The 20,768-nt window shown below is 35.4% G+C and overlaps 3 protein-coding genes across 5 annotated transcripts; 2 read left to right on the plus strand and 1 right to left on the minus strand.

The window, feature by feature from the left end:
* Positions 1–94: 94 nt before the first annotated feature.
* Positions 95–3,674, plus strand: LOC112563653 (RNA-binding protein 48-like). The gene is made up of 5 exons (XM_025237853.1): positions 95–232; positions 569–759; positions 868–1,013; positions 1,582–2,216; positions 2,392–3,674. Exons 1-5 carry the CDS (start codon positions 128–130, stop codon positions 2,479–2,481), a joined length of 1,167 nt encoding a protein of 388 aa, XP_025093638.1. The 5' UTR covers positions 95–127; the 3' UTR covers positions 2,482–3,674.
* LOC112563652 (glycylpeptide N-tetradecanoyltransferase 1-like) lies at positions 2,867–14,361 on the minus strand. Of its 3 annotated transcripts, none has more exons than XM_025237850.1 (13): positions 14,215–14,361; positions 13,347–13,647; positions 12,537–12,678; positions 11,146–11,270; positions 10,797–10,888; positions 10,416–10,532; positions 9,994–10,164; positions 9,533–9,641; positions 9,176–9,247; positions 8,101–8,199; positions 7,794–7,958; positions 7,248–7,385; positions 2,867–6,448 (listed from the first exon to the last, which is right to left on the minus strand). In XM_025237850.1, the coding sequence occupies exons 1-13, from the start codon at positions 14,319–14,321 to the stop codon at positions 6,428–6,430; spliced, it is 1,659 nt and encodes a 552-aa protein (XP_025093635.1). In that variant the 5' UTR covers positions 14,322–14,361; the 3' UTR covers positions 2,867–6,427. The 3 variants fall into 3 exon arrangements, with proteins under 3 accessions (XP_025093635.1, XP_025093637.1, XP_025093636.1); XM_025237852.1 differs by having other exon boundaries at positions 14,189–14,301; XM_025237851.1 differs by having other exon boundaries at positions 14,184–14,298.
* Positions 14,362–14,482: 121 nt separating this feature from the next.
* On the plus strand, positions 14,483–17,814 carry LOC112563655 (EF-hand calcium-binding domain-containing protein 1-like). Its single transcript, XM_025237855.1, has 3 exons — positions 14,483–14,636; positions 16,307–16,441; positions 16,976–17,814. Exons 1-3 carry the CDS (start codon positions 14,576–14,578, stop codon positions 17,098–17,100), a joined length of 321 nt encoding a protein of 106 aa, XP_025093640.1. The 5' UTR covers positions 14,483–14,575; the 3' UTR covers positions 17,101–17,814.
* Positions 17,815–20,768: the final 2,954 nt, after the last annotated feature.

A 20,768-nucleotide genomic window follows, 5' to 3' on the forward strand; every position in this document is an offset into this window, starting at 1 on the left:
CTCGAAGTACAACCGGAAGTTGTGCAATAGTTGCGTCCCTTGACAGCTAAAGTCTTTTCAACTCGAGAAACAGTGACTTCGACTGCGCTGGGAAGCAACAGAAATTTTTCTTGCATGAAACTACTGTATGGCCACCACGGATTCATCAGAAATTCCAAATCATCATGCTCGCCTTGAAGTGTGCTCCACCCGACCAGCTTATCGCGAAGGAAGAAAGCCGACGGCTGTGAAAGTACGCACTGCGTGTAATCCTCGTCGATCTGTCAATTAAAGTTTTCTTCATTCCTCGTTGACCCAGCAATCTGTTTCTTGAATGATGCTAATCAGCTAGTTGTTAGACAACGATCATTAGACAACCAAAATACAAATGAGTAATAATTATACCTCATTGAAGTGTCAACTGTCTTCTAAAAACCCATGTGACCAACCTTTGTAATGTTTTCTGTCATTTTTCCACACATTCTTTGATCCTTTAAGCGAAATTCGTATGTCAGGTTTAAGAAGCAGCCACCTTGGAGAGTAGGGACAGACTGACTTTATTAGACTGAATCACATCAACTGTTTACAGGTTTATACAATTCACCATGAGTCAAGTTACCTCTTGGTACAAGGTGTTCCAGCTGTTGGTGCTGGACAAGAGCTGTCAAGACTGTTTGGAAGCTTTGGTTCTGTAGTAGAATGCCGCCCTCTCGATGACTACCCAACAGACACGTTTTCTGAGGCTTACCTCATCAAGTTTCAGAAAATTCAGTCTGCAAGGTAATTGACTTAAAAATGGTTCTAACCAACTTCTTAAGCTAACATTTCTTTCTTTCCTGTTATTACTGTTGTTCATATATCTCATCTTTTCAAAATGATTTTTCATAGATTTGCCAAAAAGAAGTTGGATGACTACTCCTTCTTTGGAGGAAATCTGCATGTCTGTTATGCCCCAGAATATGAGACTACCCAAGAAACACGCCACAAGTTGAATGACCGACGAAGGGTCATTGCTGCAAAAATTCTACAACATGGTGTGTCATTTAGTAAAAGGAATTCATTTTTGCTTGGAAAAATTTTACCATGGTGTTACAACATGAGCATGAGGTGTGCGTTGATATAACTACACAGTAGTATGAATGTACAAACTGTGAAGATTTCCTATGTCTGTGCTTTTAAAGTTACATCGTCATGAAAATGCAGCTCTTATTCTTATGTTGCTATTAAATGAATTATTATAGTGCATAAATTAGTGTCAGCATTTAAACTGAACAGGACTAACAAATGTACGTATGTGCATGGATTGCGACCCTATGCTCCACTGGGGGCAATTAGGAACAAGATGTGCATGGATGCATATGTGCATGCCTCTAATAATTATTGCTAGGAGGTGGAGGGGGGCTTAAGAATGTAGTAATTGTATAGGTGTGTGGGATGTGACTGCATGCTGTTTAGTTCATGACCTCCTTACAAAGAAAGATTTCTCTGTTGCACAGAAATAGACAATAAAGATGTGTTGTAAATTAAAACCATTGCCATAGTGTTTTGTGCAATGGAATGTCTGGTATACAGCTAATAATAATTATCTGTTTGTTCCTGTAGCTGGCCAGCCTAGGCCATATCAGCGACAGCTTCCCAAGCCACTGCAGCATGGACAGTTACCAGTGGCAGCAAGAAGAATGGAACAGTTTGATATAAATTTTTCACAGCTGGAATCTTTGCCATTATTACAAGAAAGGCTACTTTTGCAAGCAGAAAGTTCTCTTGCTGTTGATGTTCAAAACAGAACATCCAGCGTGCCAGCAGTTCCTAGCACTGGAATAAAGCATCCACAAGGAAATTGCAGCCAACATTCTAGAGGCACAGATAGTGGTACATTTACTGTGATTCTGAATCAGCCACATGAACAAAAGACAAATGCAGGAACCATAAGAAGTGAAAACATTGTGATAAAGCAGTACAATCCCAAAAATCAAGCTTTAAAGTTTGTGCCCAGGCAAGCAAGTAAAAGACAAGATGCGGAACTAACTTCCACTTTAAGCAGGGAAAAAGATAAAGATGAACTAAACCATGCAATTCAGAAGGAGGCTTTTAGACTTTGTGAGCCACAAGGGCCTGCTCTTCCACCTTCAAAGGAGGAACGAGAGCAGTTATTGGGCCATCGGCCATTTGTTGACCCTAAAGTTGAAGCATCAGTTAATTCTACAGTGAAAGAGATCAGAAAACGATTATCAAAGGTAAGAATAATATATTTTTCAGTTTATGTAATATATTACAGTGATTAAGCATATATGACTTAGTCTTATTTTATCATAGACCAGATGTAAAAGATTGAATATGGCATACCCACAAAATTACCATATTAGCAAAATCTCCTTACAACTGATAACCGATTTATCATTTCTTCCCCAGTTTATTACAGAGTCTGTACCCAAAAAGATGAAGCACGATGATACATCAGCTCACAAAGAACGTGGAATAAGCAAAGCTGTTAAATCTTAAAAACTGTCATGCTGGACTTAAGGATGGAGAGAAGAGGGAAGTGGGAAAATTTTTCCGTTTTTTATGTTCAATCAGCCCTCTTAAAATGCTGTGGATAGATTGCAGCTCGGCTGTATATTATGATCTTGTATACCACTGACTCCTAGTACCTAAGTGTATTTTATAGCTTCACTAGTGCCAAAATTGTGAAGATACAGTTTCAGCAAATTGCTTCTACTAGAATAAAATGAAGTCAGTCCCTAAAGAAAGATGGATATAGAGTGTTGCTATGAACTGATATAAAATGCAGTTTTAGTAATGAGATAAGCTCATATTGAGGATGACAGCACACCAACTGGATTAGAGAATGCAAATTTAGCACAGTTTCAAACACAAATGCACATTCTTCTTTTAAATGTTCTTTAATATGTTATAGAAAACATAAATACCACATCAGTGAGAACACTCTCATGGAAGGACCTTAAACAAATTACATAAACCTGGCAGATGATATCAATTTCTTAACAAAAGTGAAATAGTACCAGCCAAAATGTTTGTCGCTGATAATTGTTTCCTTCATGCTTTGCTGTACTTCTGATGACAGGTCAAGAGATCAGGAGCATCTCTGATAGTCTTCAACTTGAAGACTAGTTGAAACCTTTAGTGTGGGATGATTAAACTTTTTATCAAAAACATCAACCATCAGAGCTAGCAAGTTTTCAATATTTTAAAAATTCATCGAAGTACCTTGCTCTTAAGCTTGCAACCCTGCAGGATGTTGTGTGATGTCTGTAACTCTTTGCTGTGTTTAATAAGGTTCTCCAACATTTCAAGACATCATATTATTATAAAAATTTTGATTAGTGAGCTCCTGCTTTCCACGAAACTGTCAACTTTATGCCCTTCAGAACTACAATATAAATATGCAGACCAGGGCCACTTCCTGCATGCTCAACTGGCTGTTGTATGAAAAACCATGGCACAGAGTGAATAATATGGCTGGCAGATCTTCACCTTTACTTTGTACTGGCAACTTCATGTCATTTCACAAACTTCCATGTCCATACACGTTAACATCACCTGATAGCATTTCTCCGTTCATCCTAGATTGCCACTATGTCTAAGCACACCATGCACTTCAGAAGTCATATATAATTGGGACTTACAACATATCTTTAAAAAAAAAAAGTAAAACAAAATATAAAATTGCTGAATCAGTCCAAACACAATCCTAATCATTTAAGTCAAGGGTTCTAATGAGAAAAAATGCTAATAGCAAAAGACAAAAGTGCTTTTTGCCATCATCTATATCAGCTGTCAAATCTTGCATTGTGAAAGATTGAATCTGTTTCCAACAAAGTCATGCAATATTTAAAATCCTGTTCAAATTATCTAGTTCCATACACATTCATTCACATGCTGGCTTTCATTCTATTGCATTCTTGCTGACAAAATACTCTTTGATTTTGTTCATAACAGAAATACTTTCACCATTTTTTTCCTTCATAACTAAGCAACAAGTGTTTCTTAAGAAAAGATCCCAACCCCCAAAACTTCCCCCTAAAAAACAAACTACTCTTGTGCACTGAATGATGGCAGTTGAAGTTTTGTATAGAGGGCAGGGGGGCAATAAGCATACAGCATAATTTTGATCATAAAATATTCCAGGTTAGCATTCTTTACTCAGCAACACTGGTCAATGAGGTTGAAATAACTTAGGATAATAATAATTTTCTTACAGCCAGCTTCATGTTACCATCTTCCATTTATATCGATAACCCTAACCCTAACCCATATGCATGCTGTATTTTTGGTACTGACTACAAGCTAATCTAAAGACTATAGGGAGTACAAATTTTCCCAGAATCTCAAATAATAAGAACAATCAGAAAAAAAAGGATTTTTGCAAAGCCAGGCCTGTTTTGGAAACGATAAAACTATGTGCTTTGAAACTGAATACGTAAAACATATTGGCAAGGTAAAAATAAAGATACGGAAGAAAAATTAAGACTAAATTATTGTCTAATTTAATTACATAAGAGTGTTAACAAATCTGCTTGTGTGTGTATACATATATATGCACACGTGTTTACATGTATGCATGAGTTTTTGAATGGATAAAGCTCTTGAGGATTTAGCATGGTAGAAATGATAAAATAAAATCCTGGTACAGAACCTTCTAATTTTTTGTTAATCTTGCACAGAAAAAGTTCTGCAGCTAGTCAATGCATGCAAGGTTTCACAACCTTGAAGATGCTGTAATACAGCCATTGCAGGTGACTGACTACAAGAATATCTTAGGAGCTTGCTACACCTTACAATTTTACCAGAATTAAAGCATCTTATTCATTGTTTTACTAAGAAAGTTTTTCACACCAGCACTGCCTCTGAAGTCAGTTTCAAAACTCTTCATATCATGAGGTATTTATTCTAGGCCAGTGGTTCTTAACCGGGTTCGATCGAACCCTAGGGGTTCAGTGAGTCGGTCTCAGGGTTTGGCGGAGCCTCCGCCATGGAGGTCAACACACACCCGCAATTCGTAATGACACTTAAGAAGGGTTCGGTGAATGTGCATATGAAACTTGTGGGTTCGGTACCTCAAACAAGGTTAAGAACCACTGTTCTAGGCACTAAGAGGGTAAATAAAACATCCTCAATTCCCCCAACCCCAAATAAAAAAAAATGCACTGATGTTCAACAGAATTTCCTTCTAAATAATTGTTTACTCTTTAAGTACCAAGCAGATGCAGAGGAAAAGCCTCTTCTTTAATCCAAGCTTTGAACATATGAGAAAAATTTAATGTCTAGATCACACGAACACACAAAAAAGGAAATAAATTTAAATGGTTTCCACATGGTAACTGGACTGTGTTTCTTGAAAGTTTCCTACAAGGATATGAAGGAAATCAATCTGTTCAATAAAAATAACTTGGATGAGTCTCCTATAAACAGAAGACAACAAACAACTTTGCAAGTACCATCATAAATCTGCCATACATAGAATTTTCACATCACCTTACATGTTGCTTGGGCTTCCAAAGCAATGCAGCCATCTTGCATTTTGGTTCTTCCCTTCCAGCTCTACACCATGCAAAGCACACGTATCACACGCAAAGTCTGAAAAACTGCTGGCTTTCCCTCATTTAATAAACGGAAGGAGATAAGGTTAAAATTTAAAAAAAAAAATCAAAAGTAGCTTGGCACAATAACACTCCTCCTGACTCACTACCTTAACACACACACAAATAGGAGTAAGGCAAGCCCATTCAAGCATTGAAAAACAGCTTTCTGTATCAAAGAAGAGAACCACTTAATTTTTGAATTTTAAAGATAGATGCATGATACCATCAATTTTTGAGCAAACAACAGTTTCTATTGATCTAGGTGAAATCCTATTACTGTTTAACAACTAAACTTTAGAATGGATGCTTCTTCCAACAAAATAATCATTGTACTGTTAATTGACACAGAAATGAAGCTTGCTATGCCTTTTCTGGTGATATCAAGACAAAAGATCACTTCTTGTAAAGCTGAAAATAGTTTAAGAGTGCAAGCACTGTTTATGCACAGGTAAAAATTACCCAAAAAGTTTGATATCTTGACAAGGTATGGTAGTTTATAAAAAAAAAAAAAAATAAATAAAACTGCCTGATTCAGCAATCTCTTAGGACGCTGATGAATGGATTGAAAAATCTTTCTAGAAATGAAACTGTTCACTGATGGAAGCTGAACAAGCAAATAGGCACTCATATTCCCATGGTTCAGATATGCCCATACATGCATATATGTAAAACGTGTATGTATGCTCATTCTCTCAACTTTTCCCCTCACTTATATATGCATACTCAGTAAACCATCCATGATTTAGAAAAAAAAAAACCACTTCACAATGAAATCCACACAATGAGGATGGAGGGAAGCAGGTGAGAAGCATGTCTTACACAGAAGCTCATCCTACACAGTTTCTTCACTGTAGCACCAGTCCCACCTGAAAATCAAATCCACATATTAAATACCTTTCCACAAAGTCCTGCTGCAACATTAGCTCTCACCCAAGTAACGAATGTGTTGATAGCATAGCATTACTATGGTGTGTGATTGAAAAGACTCTGGGATGAACCTGTTTTATCATATAACATTAATTTTCAAATTCTCATTGATTTATACAAGCCTTCAAACATCAACACCCTCATCTGTGCACAGAAAGAGGTAAAAGCAGTTATTTCTCATGTTTTGAGAACAAGTATTTTGTAGTGACCTAAACTAAATCTTTTAAAAATAAACTGTTACTTTGGTGAGTCTTAAAATGCAATGCTCTCTATTTATTTTATTTATTTTTTTTTTTAACCACCAGAGCCCTAACAGAGTTTGCAGTAAGGTGCTCTTCAGACAAATTTCCTTAACAAACTGTTCACTAACTGGCTCAAAACCACATAACATAGGACCATTGTAAACTGTATCTGACACAGCTAACAAAAGAAAACAAGTGAAAGTCATGCAGGACAGCAGACTAAAGTGTGACAACAGTCCAATGTATGTGTAGCACCGACCATTCAATCAAACAAAATCACTGGTGAGCTCTTTGTAGAGCCTTATACAGTGGTCAAGGGCAGATACCCCAAGTACAGTAGAGCTCATAGATGCCAGGATGCACGCAAACAACAGACGTATGCATTTGCAAGTGCACATTCTCTCCTTCAAGCACAGCAAAGTCATTGTAAGGTCACCCTCTTTATGGCTTAATCAATCAAAATTTATAATTATATTCTTTCTTTGGTCCACAATACCTTGTGTGTGTCCATGGAAGGACATCGCCAGTTGTATAGATAATACTGCAGAAAGCCATCACCAACACCAAATTTGAGCTTTTCCAGAAACTCCTTATTATCCATAAGATCAAGAGCATTGAACACATCAAATCCCATCTATTAGGAAAAGAAAAGCAATAAATTTTAAATAATATCAAAATGGACAATGATTCTCAGCACTGAAAAGAATCAGAAGCAGCTCCTATGTTTCAAATACCTGTCTGCCATGTGTATTAACAAATGTGATCTGTTATGACACTTGTCTAAAAAATCTCATTTCACCAAATGATACGGCAAAAGTATACAAAATTTACAATTTACGGAGACTGTGAAAGAGCTTAACCAAGGCACTTCAGTTTCCAACTTTCATTTTTTTAATTTTTAAAAACATTCACTATTAAGGTATTGTCTTCCTACGCATTTTATGAGTATCACATTAATAATGCCATTTAAACTATTACACCCACTAATCAACTTTCAGCCATTTAAAAAAAAGAAAACAGGAAATAAGTTCAATGTCTTTACATTTTTAGCCACGATGAGAGCATCCTGCATAAGGTCAACCCATGGGGTGGCCCCAGAAACATTGTAGAAAGAGTATGCCGCTTTCAACAGTTTGTGCGTGGGATGGTGCATCACAGTGGATGGTAGTGTATAAAAACTCACAAAATCTGTGATTTCTCCATCCCGCTGAAAAACAAAACGTTTTGTTACTAGTGTTTTTTTTTTTTTTTGGTTTTTTTTTGCACTTTTAAAACTTAAGCTACGTGTATTTAGTGCAAGATTTATATTAAGTATAATGCAAAAATTTCTGAAATTTTAAACTACCCACCTCAACGACATAACTATCAACAATGTTTTCTCTTGGAATGAACCAGTGCCGAAACTCTTCCTTTGAAAATACTGGTGCCAAATCAAACTTTTGCATGTACTGAAACAAATCAAATAAAAATCATTTAAAATTAATCCTATATTACAACTTGCAACTATAAATCATCCTACTGTTCTCTTTCAAGCCTTATACACTGCAGTCCTACTCAAATGTCTTAGTAGACAGTTCTTCTCTTTCAAGCCTCTTTCACTCTCACTGCAGTCCAATTTAAATGCCTCAGCATAAGAATCCCCATCTACTTGTTTTAAATGAATGGACAGTATCCACAAAATCTTGTAGTACAATGACAACCACTTACTTAAGTATGGCATTCATCTTTAAAGTTTTAAAATCTGCAACTAATCATACAATTCACATGACTTCAAACAGACAGCATGACAGCAGGTGTCAAAATTCTGTTTATTTGAAATCATGCAGAGTTCAAAAACTTAAAATGAGACACATACTGGCCAGCATGCCTAGTAAGTCTCTCTTACGATATGATATTTAACTTTAAATCTGTTAATACTTTAGTCATGTAAGTGTCTATGTCTATCATGAATAATGTACCATGCAACATGATGCAATTCCCAAATAGTTACATAATTTTCAACCAGATAAAGAATACAACAGAGGTCAACGAAAATCTAACACTATCATAAAGGAACACATAGTAAAGAGTATCAGAACACAAAGAACATACGGCAAAAAGCAAACCACATGGATTAAATGCCTGGCACTTTCCCTTAGTGCTTCTGCACAAAACAGATAACTATAGAAGCAACACCAAAAACAACATAAAGCAGGGCTTCTGATTATGCAAAAAATTGCATACAGTACGCATTAAAAGTTCGGAGGACCACTTCAATTTTCGTCAATGGGGTCCCATTCAAAGTTGGGCGAAGAACAGGGACCCCTTAAAAATCTGAAGAAGGGGTCCCTGGGACCCCAAAGAATTTAGCCTTAGCAGAAGCCCTGATAAAGAATGAATTAAGTTTAGAATTAAACTGTTCACTGCATTGTTCCTGGAACTCACCTGTGCCAGCAGTTTGTATGCATCAGCCACATCTGCTGGAGTGAATCTTCTAAAACCAGGTGTTCGTGGAGTCTGTTCAAGAAGCACACAAAATTAAAGGCAATTCTACTGTAAACATTTACCCTTTAAAATCTGTTTAATTCCATATTACCAGATGTAATTTATTATCCATATTACCAGATGTGTGCTGTCATAAACATTTTTCTGTCAGTAACTGGCAGAACATCCTACGATAACACTTGATATCACACCAAAGTATTTTGAGATTATGTACAATTTTATTGTGTTCTTTAATTCAATGTGGATAATCCCAAGTCTAATGAGCAAAGGTTTTACAAGAAAAAAGTGTTTGCTCACATCAGGAAGTTTGTATAATTTCAGTGTACGCTGCATAGTCATGTTTCTGCTCAAATGTGAAAATTTCACTTCAATAAGCTTTCGGGGGTTCAAAGATCTGTGCCAATATCTGCAACAGAGTTCCTGATCATTAACGAAATTGTCACCACTCTTTTTTTAATTATAACGAAGCTTAGATACTGTTATTTGCTACAAACTTCCAAAGCAACTTACCTACTTTCTTTCATAAATGTATTATTATTTTGACCTATTATTTATATGCAAATCCAGATTCAATAATACTTAAGGATGCAATGCAAAATGTCTGAAATTACTCTAATTGTAAACATGAAGATATAAAATTGTTTTACCACATCTGTATTTGCATAAAACTCTCCAGATTTTCTATGACAAACTTCTTCCCTTTTTTATCAATATTTTGTCATTTTTACCTTATCCTCTGAAAAAGAACATATCTATACCTGCAAGAAGCCACTGGTTTTGGCAAAACCACTCCAGCAGTATAAACAGCCTGAAAAAGCCCTTGTTGGTGTACACGTCTTGTGATCTCCTTAATCAATACAGGAGCTACCCGTTTTGATCTCAGCTTTTTGTGAACACATAAAAAGTTGATTTCTACCATCTTTTTTGTTCTGCAGACAGTAAGGCAATCAATATATGGCATAAAAAAATGTAACACTCTTACAATTTCAATTAATTTTCACTACACTGGGAGGGGAACCCAATTATCTCTACTTGCCTTATTGAACTAAAAAAGAAGCTAGGACTACTCATACTGCATCTTGTGCTTGTCTTCTAGGACAAAATCTTCATGTTTAATCCTTATTTTGCGCCATACAGATCATGTGACAAAACTAAATGTCATGCTCAAAAACTCTTGTACCGATTATAGATTTTGATGTTTGCTGGCACAGCACTGATAAAGCCCACTAGCTTCTTGCTCTTGATAACTCGCACCCCACAATGCCATGTTCGTAACCAACCAGGGGGCTGAAGTGCCCTGTGGAAACAGAAGTTACATTTGGACCAATGTTTTACATTCAAGATCAAACCCCCTCTTCTGATCCCCTACACCCCCCCCCAAAAAAAAACCAAAAAACTACCACAATTGCAAAGCTAGTCTTAATTTGTCATTTAAAATGACATAAAGTGATTTACAGAAAACAAACATAGCCACTTTTCATTAATCATTTAATTTCTTTCATAGTCATCATTTTCCTTAAAAACAATTTAAAAAAAAAAATCTCTGCACAATTGAGCTCACCATTGCAAAAACTCTGGTGAATAATCAAATCGGAACATGTTGTCATCATCTTCTACATAGTTTTCATTCAGCAATGTGTAGAGTTCCTTTAGCTGGACAGATTAGTTAGACGGACATTGTAACAAAGTCATTTAGCAGCCAAAATTTGTTGGTTTTTTTAAAAAAACAAGTGTCATATTTACCTATCAAATGTCTTTACCAAAAAAAAAAAAGACACAAAATTTACACTGTATCAATTATGATATCCAAAAAAGCCCTTGTGAGTTGTATAGAACTTCAGTAAAACATAAAACAACGCATGTATATGTATCAGTAGCAAATGTCCTTACTATGATAAGAGATTGCTTACAATAAGTGGGTCTCCAATGTCTAAAGTATCCCATGTAAAGCCTGATGGCAGAGAGAGTGGTTCTGATCGGATCTCTCCGACAGGTTTGTCTGGTTCAATTTCTGCATTGCACTGAATAACTTCATCTAAACCAAAACAACAAACAAAAAAACACCACTATGATCAGTAATGCACACCTTCACCATGCATATATGATACAACGAAAAACCATTCATTTCTCGTTAATTTTATTATCATTTCATAATAACATCACCTGCAAAATATGTAAAAATAATGGGAAATTCCAGTGATGATAGAATATCACGTTAAAAAAAAAAAGAAACCCACCCTTAAAAGTACGACAACTCTGTCAAAACCTTTAATTAGAGACAGTCAGATTCCTGTTAACAACCAGCATGCAAATTGGGGGATGTGCAAGGTTTATTCAACAGTAAAATTTTCAGAATGCATTTAGCTACAAAAACTGATTTAATCAATCATATCAAACTAAAAGAAAAAAAATTGCTTTGAAAAAAAAAAACAGTGCTACTTGTGTATTTGTGAAAATATATGAATGCCACTAATCTACTTCCAAAAAGTATTGAAACAGTTCTTGCTTGAAAATTTTCCACATATGGTGATTTGATAGTGGGTCCTGAAATTTGCTGTCTGCTACTAAATGCTACTGAGCAAAAAATATCACTAGGGTAAATATGAATCAATAAAATTTCCCCACATTGTTTTGAAAATTAATAACAAATTAACACAACAATTAATCTTTTTTACTTTGAAAATTTTGTGGTGGGATTTCTGGGATAAAATATGCTATGATTTGAAGCTTTGTACTGGACATTAATGGAATCTACCTTCAATTTATTTTCTAATCATAATTGTATAAACAATATTTCAACGTGATGAGATAAAGCAGATGCGATTCTAATGTGACAGGGGAAAGCTGATTCAAACTCTAGTCTTGCAAAGCAATGACATCAAACTAGAGTTCTCTAGTTCTTACTGATAACATGCAGCTAATAAAATATAAAAAAGCAGAAGGCAAGGACTTATGAACCATATTGTCCTCAAAATGCACAAAAAGCCCTTAATATTAATATTAAACAGTAAACATTTAAATAGACATATTAAACTTACATTCAAATTAAACATTTAAATAGACATATTAAACTTACATTCAAATTAAAGAAAAAGCAATTATGCACCATTACTATAAATCTCAAGAAAATCCATTACTAAATAAAAAAAGGAATAATAAATAATAATAATGACTTTCTGAAGATATGTCATTTCAGCATATCCAAAGTGGGCATTTTTAGCATTTCTTTAATTTTGTAACCTTCTTTCCTCTGCATCTCACATTTAAGAGAAAAAGTGGTAGAAGCACCAATTTTTCATACCAAATCTAGGTACTGGCTGTGTTTCCCAGAAGTGAAATTTCTTCTTTTTTGCCTCTTCCAAGCTTTTTGGTGCAGAGGGCTGCAATGACAATAGCTCCACTGCTTTCTGGATCTGAGCAAGGTTGCTGAAGGCTGAACCACTCTGCAAAAGCCAGCACAAGGAATGAAAAAATCAAAGTAGTGCATAAACACCATTCTATTATGCTGAAAGTACAGCAGATTCTAGAAACAAATTTGCCCACAAACATTATCAGGCATCAGAGTAAAACCAAGGTATTTGAAGAAGGAAGTGGAACATCTATCAAGCCTATTCTGATGGTTCCAGACAATGACCCATGTAGCATGACTGATTTTCTATGAATCAGTAGATCTTCTGTATTATCTCATTATTACAAATAATTCCAAGCTTGTTTAAACCCACTCAAGACTCTAACTTGTAAGAAGAAAAAAAAAAACTAAAAAAAAATGAAAATAAATCAACAGCTTTTCATCATTGATCAAAACATGTATGAAGCTAATTAAGCATGGAAAACGAAGCCTTAAATCAAAAAACTGTTAACTGTTGAAAAAGATAAGGCATTCAAAATCATTGTAGTTTTATGTGCAAAATAAGATTTCTATACTTCTTTAAATTTTAATCTCTTGCATTCACAAATAACACACAAGCAAAAAAGACAACAACTGTCAGCTAGCAAGACAATCTACAAGAACAACATATACACACCCTTTCCCTTCCTACAACCCCCTGCACATAAATGACGTCCATAAACACTTTATTAACAGTAGCAGAAATGTAATTTTCATGCCTACCTGAGCCTGGTTATCATTTTTATCATCCTCCATATCACCAACATCCAAACCCCTCTCTAGTGTTAATTTCTTTGAATCATAAGAACCCTGGCTTTCTGAGTCTGCTTCCATTCCTGACTGTGAGCGATCACTGCTAACTTCTTTGCTACCTCGCCTAGCACTTGTGCCTAACATAGAGCACAGATTCCTCCTATCCACTTCATCACTGGCCAATTGTGTGTCAGAATCACCACTTGAGCGTTCAAGGTCTCTTGGTTTCCTTCGTTTCTTCTTACTCTTTTTCCTTGCTGTGGCATCTTGGCTAAAATATATAAAAAAAAAAAAAACATAAATTAAACTGTATTCGATATCTCCCTCATTTTCTTAATATTTACTGTAGATCGCATGTGCGACAAATGCCAGACCATCCTACCGACGAGCCAACAATTTATAATTACAACTGTCTTAGGAAGCGCTGTAGCACGACTGATAAAATCTGCAACATAATTCTTAAGTACAGAAAAAACACTGTCTAGAGTCAGCGGAATACGTCACGATGCTCTTATCATACAATATCAATCCGTGATAATCATGTCTACAAAAGGTCTCGCAATTCTTTTAATATACATTTGAATCATATTCTTTTTTTTTTAAATTCACTCTGTAAATAGATAAAGAATTAAGATTCTATTAAAAACACTTTAACTAAAATTACACAACCACAACAATATATTTTTATACATTTTGAGAGAAACAGCATAAATGCTGTGCAGAGCAAAAACTAAAAGGGGTTTATGCGAGTAAGTGTAATGACTGCAGCGATGGAAATATCAGATCTTGGTGGTTTGAGCTAATCACTATACACAGCAGTCAGTCATTTGCAGTTTACTTGTCCTCAGTTTGCTCTTCGCTTTCTGCATCGGCGTCAATGGCTCTAGTATCGGCATCCAAGTCTGAGCTCGTGTCGATGTCGTGTAGAGAGTCTGCGTCCGCCATGTTATCAATATTCACTGCGGTATAAATATTAGAAAACTTAATACAAAAAAAATAATTTAGTATAGACTGAGAAGAAAAATGTTTAATTTTACTTTTTACAAAAAACAAGCCTGCTGAAGAAATTTCTTTTTCTAGTAAATTATTTCATTATTTTTGTAGATGCGCATGCGCCGCGCGCTTGGCAACGTTATTCCCAGGTGGGATTCATCGTTTTCATTGAACTTTCTTGACCGTCGTCGCACAACTGTTTCAGAATGGGATCCAAACGAGCAGCTCCAGAGAAAAAGATTGCAGAACTAACACGGAAAACAAATTGTGAGTTAGTTTAATTATGGAGTGATCCTATTTTTCTTGAATTTGTATTCACGTTTATATTGTTTGCGTCGTGTGATGATTGAAATGTTAGCTAGATATTAAGCTCTCTCATTATTATATATGTGCCTGACACGCGCGCGCGGAAATATTTAATATATATATATAAATATTTAGCTTGTAAATATTTATAAATGAACGTCATAAACGTATGTTTCCAATAATTAATGTGCGTGCGTTCGATAGGTTAAAAAAAGACCAAAACACACACACACACGTACAATCGATCCATTGATGACTGCAGTAGCTTAATAACTACATTCCACAATTAAGCTTATATACTATAGGATAACACAAGTATTTGTTTACATATATATATATTATCCGGCGCCATCTGAGACCGATTATTAAATAACAAGAATAATAATACACGATCAACAATAATAATTATAATCGATGTTGATTTATATAGCACTTGAACAATAATTTTGGGACAGCTCAAGATGTTGCAGATATGGAATTCCATTTTTCTTGCAAATACGATGTACTGTATCATAAAGAACTGATCTTTAGTGAAACATTACTAACAAAAAACAAACAAAAAAAAGACCAAATCATAATTGATATAGGCATCAACAGTTTTCCCCTCTCTTGTCACGTATACTAATATTAGAATTTATATAATATTTATCTTTTTAAATAATTTATATATAATAAGGATTACTCATAAAGCCTCATTTCTGATGACTCAAAGTGCTTTACAACAACAAAAATAACACTTTTTTTCCACAGAAACAAATGAAAGAATTGCATGACATGCACTTTGCCAATGTGCTCTTCACAAGAATTGCAATGCCATCACCATGCAAGTCATAGCTATACAATGAGAAGAGGGTGCAACCATCAGGCCTAGCTCTGTTCAGCAATATAGTATATACGTACACATCCTCCCTCTGGCCAGGTCTCCATCATCATCAGAATATTCGTGTCATGATCTCTAAATTTGTGACTGTCCAAGTCTACTGAGGACATGACTAAGTGTTGTAATACATAATCTTGACATGCAGTAAAAAAATTGTTGACGAGATGTCAATGTGATTGCAAAGAGGAACAATATGAACCAAGCGAGTAACATTGGATGATGTAACTGAGTCTGTATCATACAGGAGGGACCACAATTAAAGGCACCATACAAATCTTCCACTGACTGTGTCAGCTTCCCCTACACAATCAGGTTTCACAAAGGTGATACCCAATACCCAGGTACTAAACATGGGGCCAGGGCCTCTCAGTCGACATTCCATCAGTTCACTTTGAGATTAGTGTCAGTCACGTGGAGCAGATGTAATGCAGATGGATTCCCATCACTGGACATATAGAGGTTAATACACCCACCAGCAGTCAACAGAAGTTTAGGTGGTCATCAGCACATGCAAGAGGAATCAAGAATGCTCTCAGAACTGTTTTCTTTGCTTTATGGTTAAATATCTGTTTGTGGTTTTTTAGGAACAGCACATTGAGCTTGCTTCCATGTGTATTTCATAAGGTGTATTGTTTTATTATTTTTATCATCATCATCATCAACAACAATTGTGTTTATCTTTCTTTCTTTGTGTTTATCTCTATAGCTATGTAGCCTTTTTGAAGTACTGTAACATATGATTTTGTTGCAGTGAGCAAAGAAATGGTGCAACGTTTGGTTGCAAACTGGCAAGCCAAATGCAAAGACAAAGGTTTGGACCGTGACACGATGCGTGGGGATCTCATGAATGAATTCAACATGCTTGATGACTTTATTCTGGACAGAAGTAAGTGTATATGTTTGCTTATGCACACAATTTTTTAAAAGTTTTGTGCAATACCCAACTCTATGTAATTTTAGAAAAGGTTGCAGCCACTAAATGTGTGTATAGTATGTGTGTATAGTATGCACACACAATTTTTTTAAAAATCAGTTTAAAAAATGATTCTGTAGTAGGTTGTTTTAAGGAAGATATTTTTTATTTTAATATTTACTGTCCACAAATATAAATTAAACAGACAAAAAAAATAAGCATAATTAATATTGGTTAGTTTAGTTTATTCCTTGTGACTCCTTGAGTAGCATAGGGCCGCAACAGCACCTCACCAGTTTTGAGCAGCACCCCTCATTTAGGCTATGAATAGTTAACATTCACTTGCAAATTTTTTTTTTGTTTAAACACATATTTAGATGCATATCCATCTGGAAAACAAGATATAATATTGAAAAGCTTCGACCTTTTTGCATCTATAACTGGTAAATCTAGTGTGATACCCATCAGTAAAATGCAACAACGTGAAGTAAGTGGTTTTTATTGCAGTCTTTCGCACATTTGATGTCAGTGCAACAGGGCTGCATCTTAAGATGGAAGATTATGTGCTGGGAATGGCAAAATTTTTAAAGGGAACTCCTGAAGAACAAAGGAAATGTATGTTCTCAAAATAAACTCTGTGTTGTTTTGTCAAAACAAAATTATTTAGTCTTATTTAATGTCTTAACTATTTAATATCTCACAAAAAGTTTCATCTACTTTACAGTAATATAGCTTGTGATAATTTTTTTTTTTAAATCCTCCAGCAATATACATGGTTAACCTGCAAGAGCTGAAGCAATGGTTATAAACCTGAATTACCTCATTTAAAATTTCTAGTGGCAATTAATGAACGCTGAAAACAAATAACCCATATGAGATCAGTATATTTCCAGTATCCTGTGCTGCTATTTGGGTTTCAGTTCATATAGGTTTATATCATGTCTTTGATAAATGCTTTCTGTCCATCAAATACATTGGCAGACTTAGGTGCATATGTCTGCAGAAATGCTTACCTTGAGCTTTGTAGGATCAGACCATTTGTCACAATCTCACCTCTAATGCAACTAAAACTAATCTGTGCCTTTGTGCTCTCAAGGATGGATCATTGTAATTTTCTTTTAAATGGAATTCCCAAGTATCTTTTTGACAGACTTCAAAGGATCCAGATTAACGCTGCTTATCTCATCTTCAGACATATATCCCCTATATGGCCTATAATATGCTCTCTTCACTCATTGCCAGTTGTGGACTGTATAGCCTACAAACTTTCCAATTTGACTTAGTCTGCCATTTCTGGAATTTGTCCTCAGTACCTCTCTGAACTCACTTCCATCTATATGCCCTCACGACTTCTTCCCTCATCTTCTTACAGCAAAGCTTCTTGAATCCCACTAACAAAGACAAAGATGTACGGACAGAAGTCTTTCACCCTACCAAACCCATATTGGAATGGATTTCCCATCAGCCTTTGTCACTCTAGCTGATTCTCTTACCACCTTTAAGTCTAAAACTTAAGACACAAGCTGTTTGACTTCACTGTGACCGTGTCCTGACCATGAGCATGCATAATGTGTGTCTCTAATTTACTTTGTGTGTGAATGTATATCCATCTGAAGTGAGTGTGTCTGTTATATGTGAATGTGGGTGCATGGTTGTTGATGAATTAGTCTATATAAGATTTATGTAAAACACCATGAGCAAATCTTTGGAAAAACACTATATAAATCCTCATTACTAATATTATTATACATATTTAATGCATAAAACTTTGTTCTAAATTTTAGGTTTTAAAACACTGTAATTACGAACTAGGATCGATTTCAATAAGAGCCCATATGATACAAACTAGTTTTTTTTCATTTTCTAGCTTTTGATGTTATGATGAAATTCTGCAAGATATTGTTATTAAAGATGTTTCTGATTTACTTTTAGTTTTGCTTTGATGTGTATGACTTAAATGGAGATGGCTTATATATAACAAGAGAGGAAGTGAATGCACTTACTGAAGAACAGTGTAGTTCAGCGTGAGTTAATTACTTTTTCAAATTACTTTCCATTGTCTCTGCATTCTCAAGATTTATATTTTTATGAAAAAGAGAGACAGAAATAAAAACACAGATGTCTATTATTTTTGTAACATTTCTGAACTCAAGCAAGCAAACAAATATTATTTAATAATAAAGAATAACAGAATCACTATTACAAGCGCCCCAGATACAACAAAAACTGAAGGGAGGAACCGGATATTTCCGTATGGCACTCCCTTGTTCTACGATTCCAATATAAAGAACTTATTATACAATATAGTATTGCCTATAATGGAAAGTTATTTTAGCAGCTGCCCTCTAAACTAAAACTCCTTATTCTAGATCGTTTTTGCTTCCTCTCCTGCAGATTGAAAAAACAATTACAGTTTAGTCCTTTTGGGATAAGACATAAGACATATTAAATTATTCAATGTTGCCATAGTCATTTGATTATCTTTGCAAGGTGCTATAGCTCTGCCTTCTGTATATGCTGTACAAAACAGGTCCAGTGCTATCTAGCAACATAAGGATTCTCATGTGAACAATAATACATTTGTTGAGCAGCTGTTTGACTTTATTCGCAACTGTCTCTACAACAGAGCTGGTTGATGTGCCTTTACAATCAGATTGCCACTTAGCAATGTAAAATGCTCCACATGACATATGTTTGGTCTCACTCCTTCATTTGTTGTAAAAAGTTTGCCACGGATCACATTTGAGACAATATTGCTGAGAAATGATATTCAAAAATGTGATGAATACATTCCTCCCCGGCACAGTATTTGGGAATCCCAACATAGGGTTTACCAACACCCCCAATGGTCAGAAAGATTTTAGTTGAACACTGGAATAATGAGCAGTAGAGTCTGTTTTGCTTCTTGGGGCACCAGGGGTGTGGGATTAGGCGAGCCAGTATATTGGGCCTGACTTCAATGATGGTTAAAGGCCATGTTGCTGCTGAAAACAAATATATCAGACTAAGAACCAACGTTGTCTAAATGGCTCAAAAAAATAGTAGGTGTGGAAAAAACTATGAATGGATTGAAGTGGATTAGTACTTCCTCTGCAGGTGTACAAGGTGTGTTTAGATAATCAATCATGATATATCCCACAGAGTCAGCAGTGTTGTCACTATATGCCGATGTTTTATGACAATGTAAGACATTAACAACAAAACTGGCTTCAAATACTGGCTTGAAAAACAGGTAATGTTTGTTGTCTTGATCCATTATTTATTCAAGTTTGTGCAAAATGTGCTTCCGTCATTTATTTGATTCCCCATCTGTTAAAGAGATTTTTTAATAAGCTTTAAATTCCCTTTAAAATGAGGAGCTTAATGTGTTTTAATTGATTTTACCTTTTAAAATTAAAAATGTCATAATCATTGAGTGCAAAGTCTGGATTTGTTTTATTCAACGTATTTTATGATAAAAGAGAAGAGTATGCATATTTGTATGAATATGCAAATGTTTACCTTGTAAATAGCATGCATATATCTGTGTACTCCCATTATCGCAAATGCAGCTATGTGCACACTCATAGTCAAATGCTCGCAAGGTATACGTACACTAAACAGATGTAAAGCTAATGTATCTATGTATACATATGTATAAACAGATTTTATGTACTTGCATTTTCATGCAATCAACAGGAAAATATACATTTAATCTTTCCATCTTTATATGTCTTCCTCATTTATTAGTTACAGATTTTGTGCCAGTAACACACACATGTACATGCATAGATATGTGCATGTAAAATGAGTGACTTATAACCTTTCAGTCATTGGAAGTGCGCGGTGTTGAGACTGTGCTACTTGCTTGGCAGGTCAAAGTATGTTTTTGAGTAATGGTGTTCTTTTCTCCTTTCTTAGTTGAGTTTGTTGGCCAATCCCAATAGACTCTGTGGGGTAGACCTGTTCAATAGTTGTTCAACTGTGTAGGGTACCATGTTGTGCTGTTTGATATCACCACAGTTGTTTAAAACTATAGCTAGTATCTGGTAATCTCCTTTGTGGATTCCACTCGGTGCTCGAAGTTTCTAAGCATTTGTGAAATTCTGGACGAATACCAAAAAATAGACAAAAAGTTAGCTGCAGGCGCATCATCAGTCAAGAACCATGTACAATGTGCATGCACACACCACACCAGGAGTACCCCCGGTCAGTTCAGTAAAATAAGATGTAGCGTCTGATCCACCCAACCCTCTAAAATAGGGAGGCGGAGGAGTAGCCTAAAGGAAGAACAAACTGGAAAAATACGCATGCTAATGCA

The sequence above is a fragment of the Pomacea canaliculata genome, linkage group LG5 (genome assembly GCF_003073045.1).
Source record: "Pomacea canaliculata isolate SZHN2017 linkage group LG5, ASM307304v1, whole genome shotgun sequence".
Taxonomy (NCBI): domain Eukaryota; kingdom Metazoa; phylum Mollusca; class Gastropoda; order Architaenioglossa; family Ampullariidae; genus Pomacea; species Pomacea canaliculata.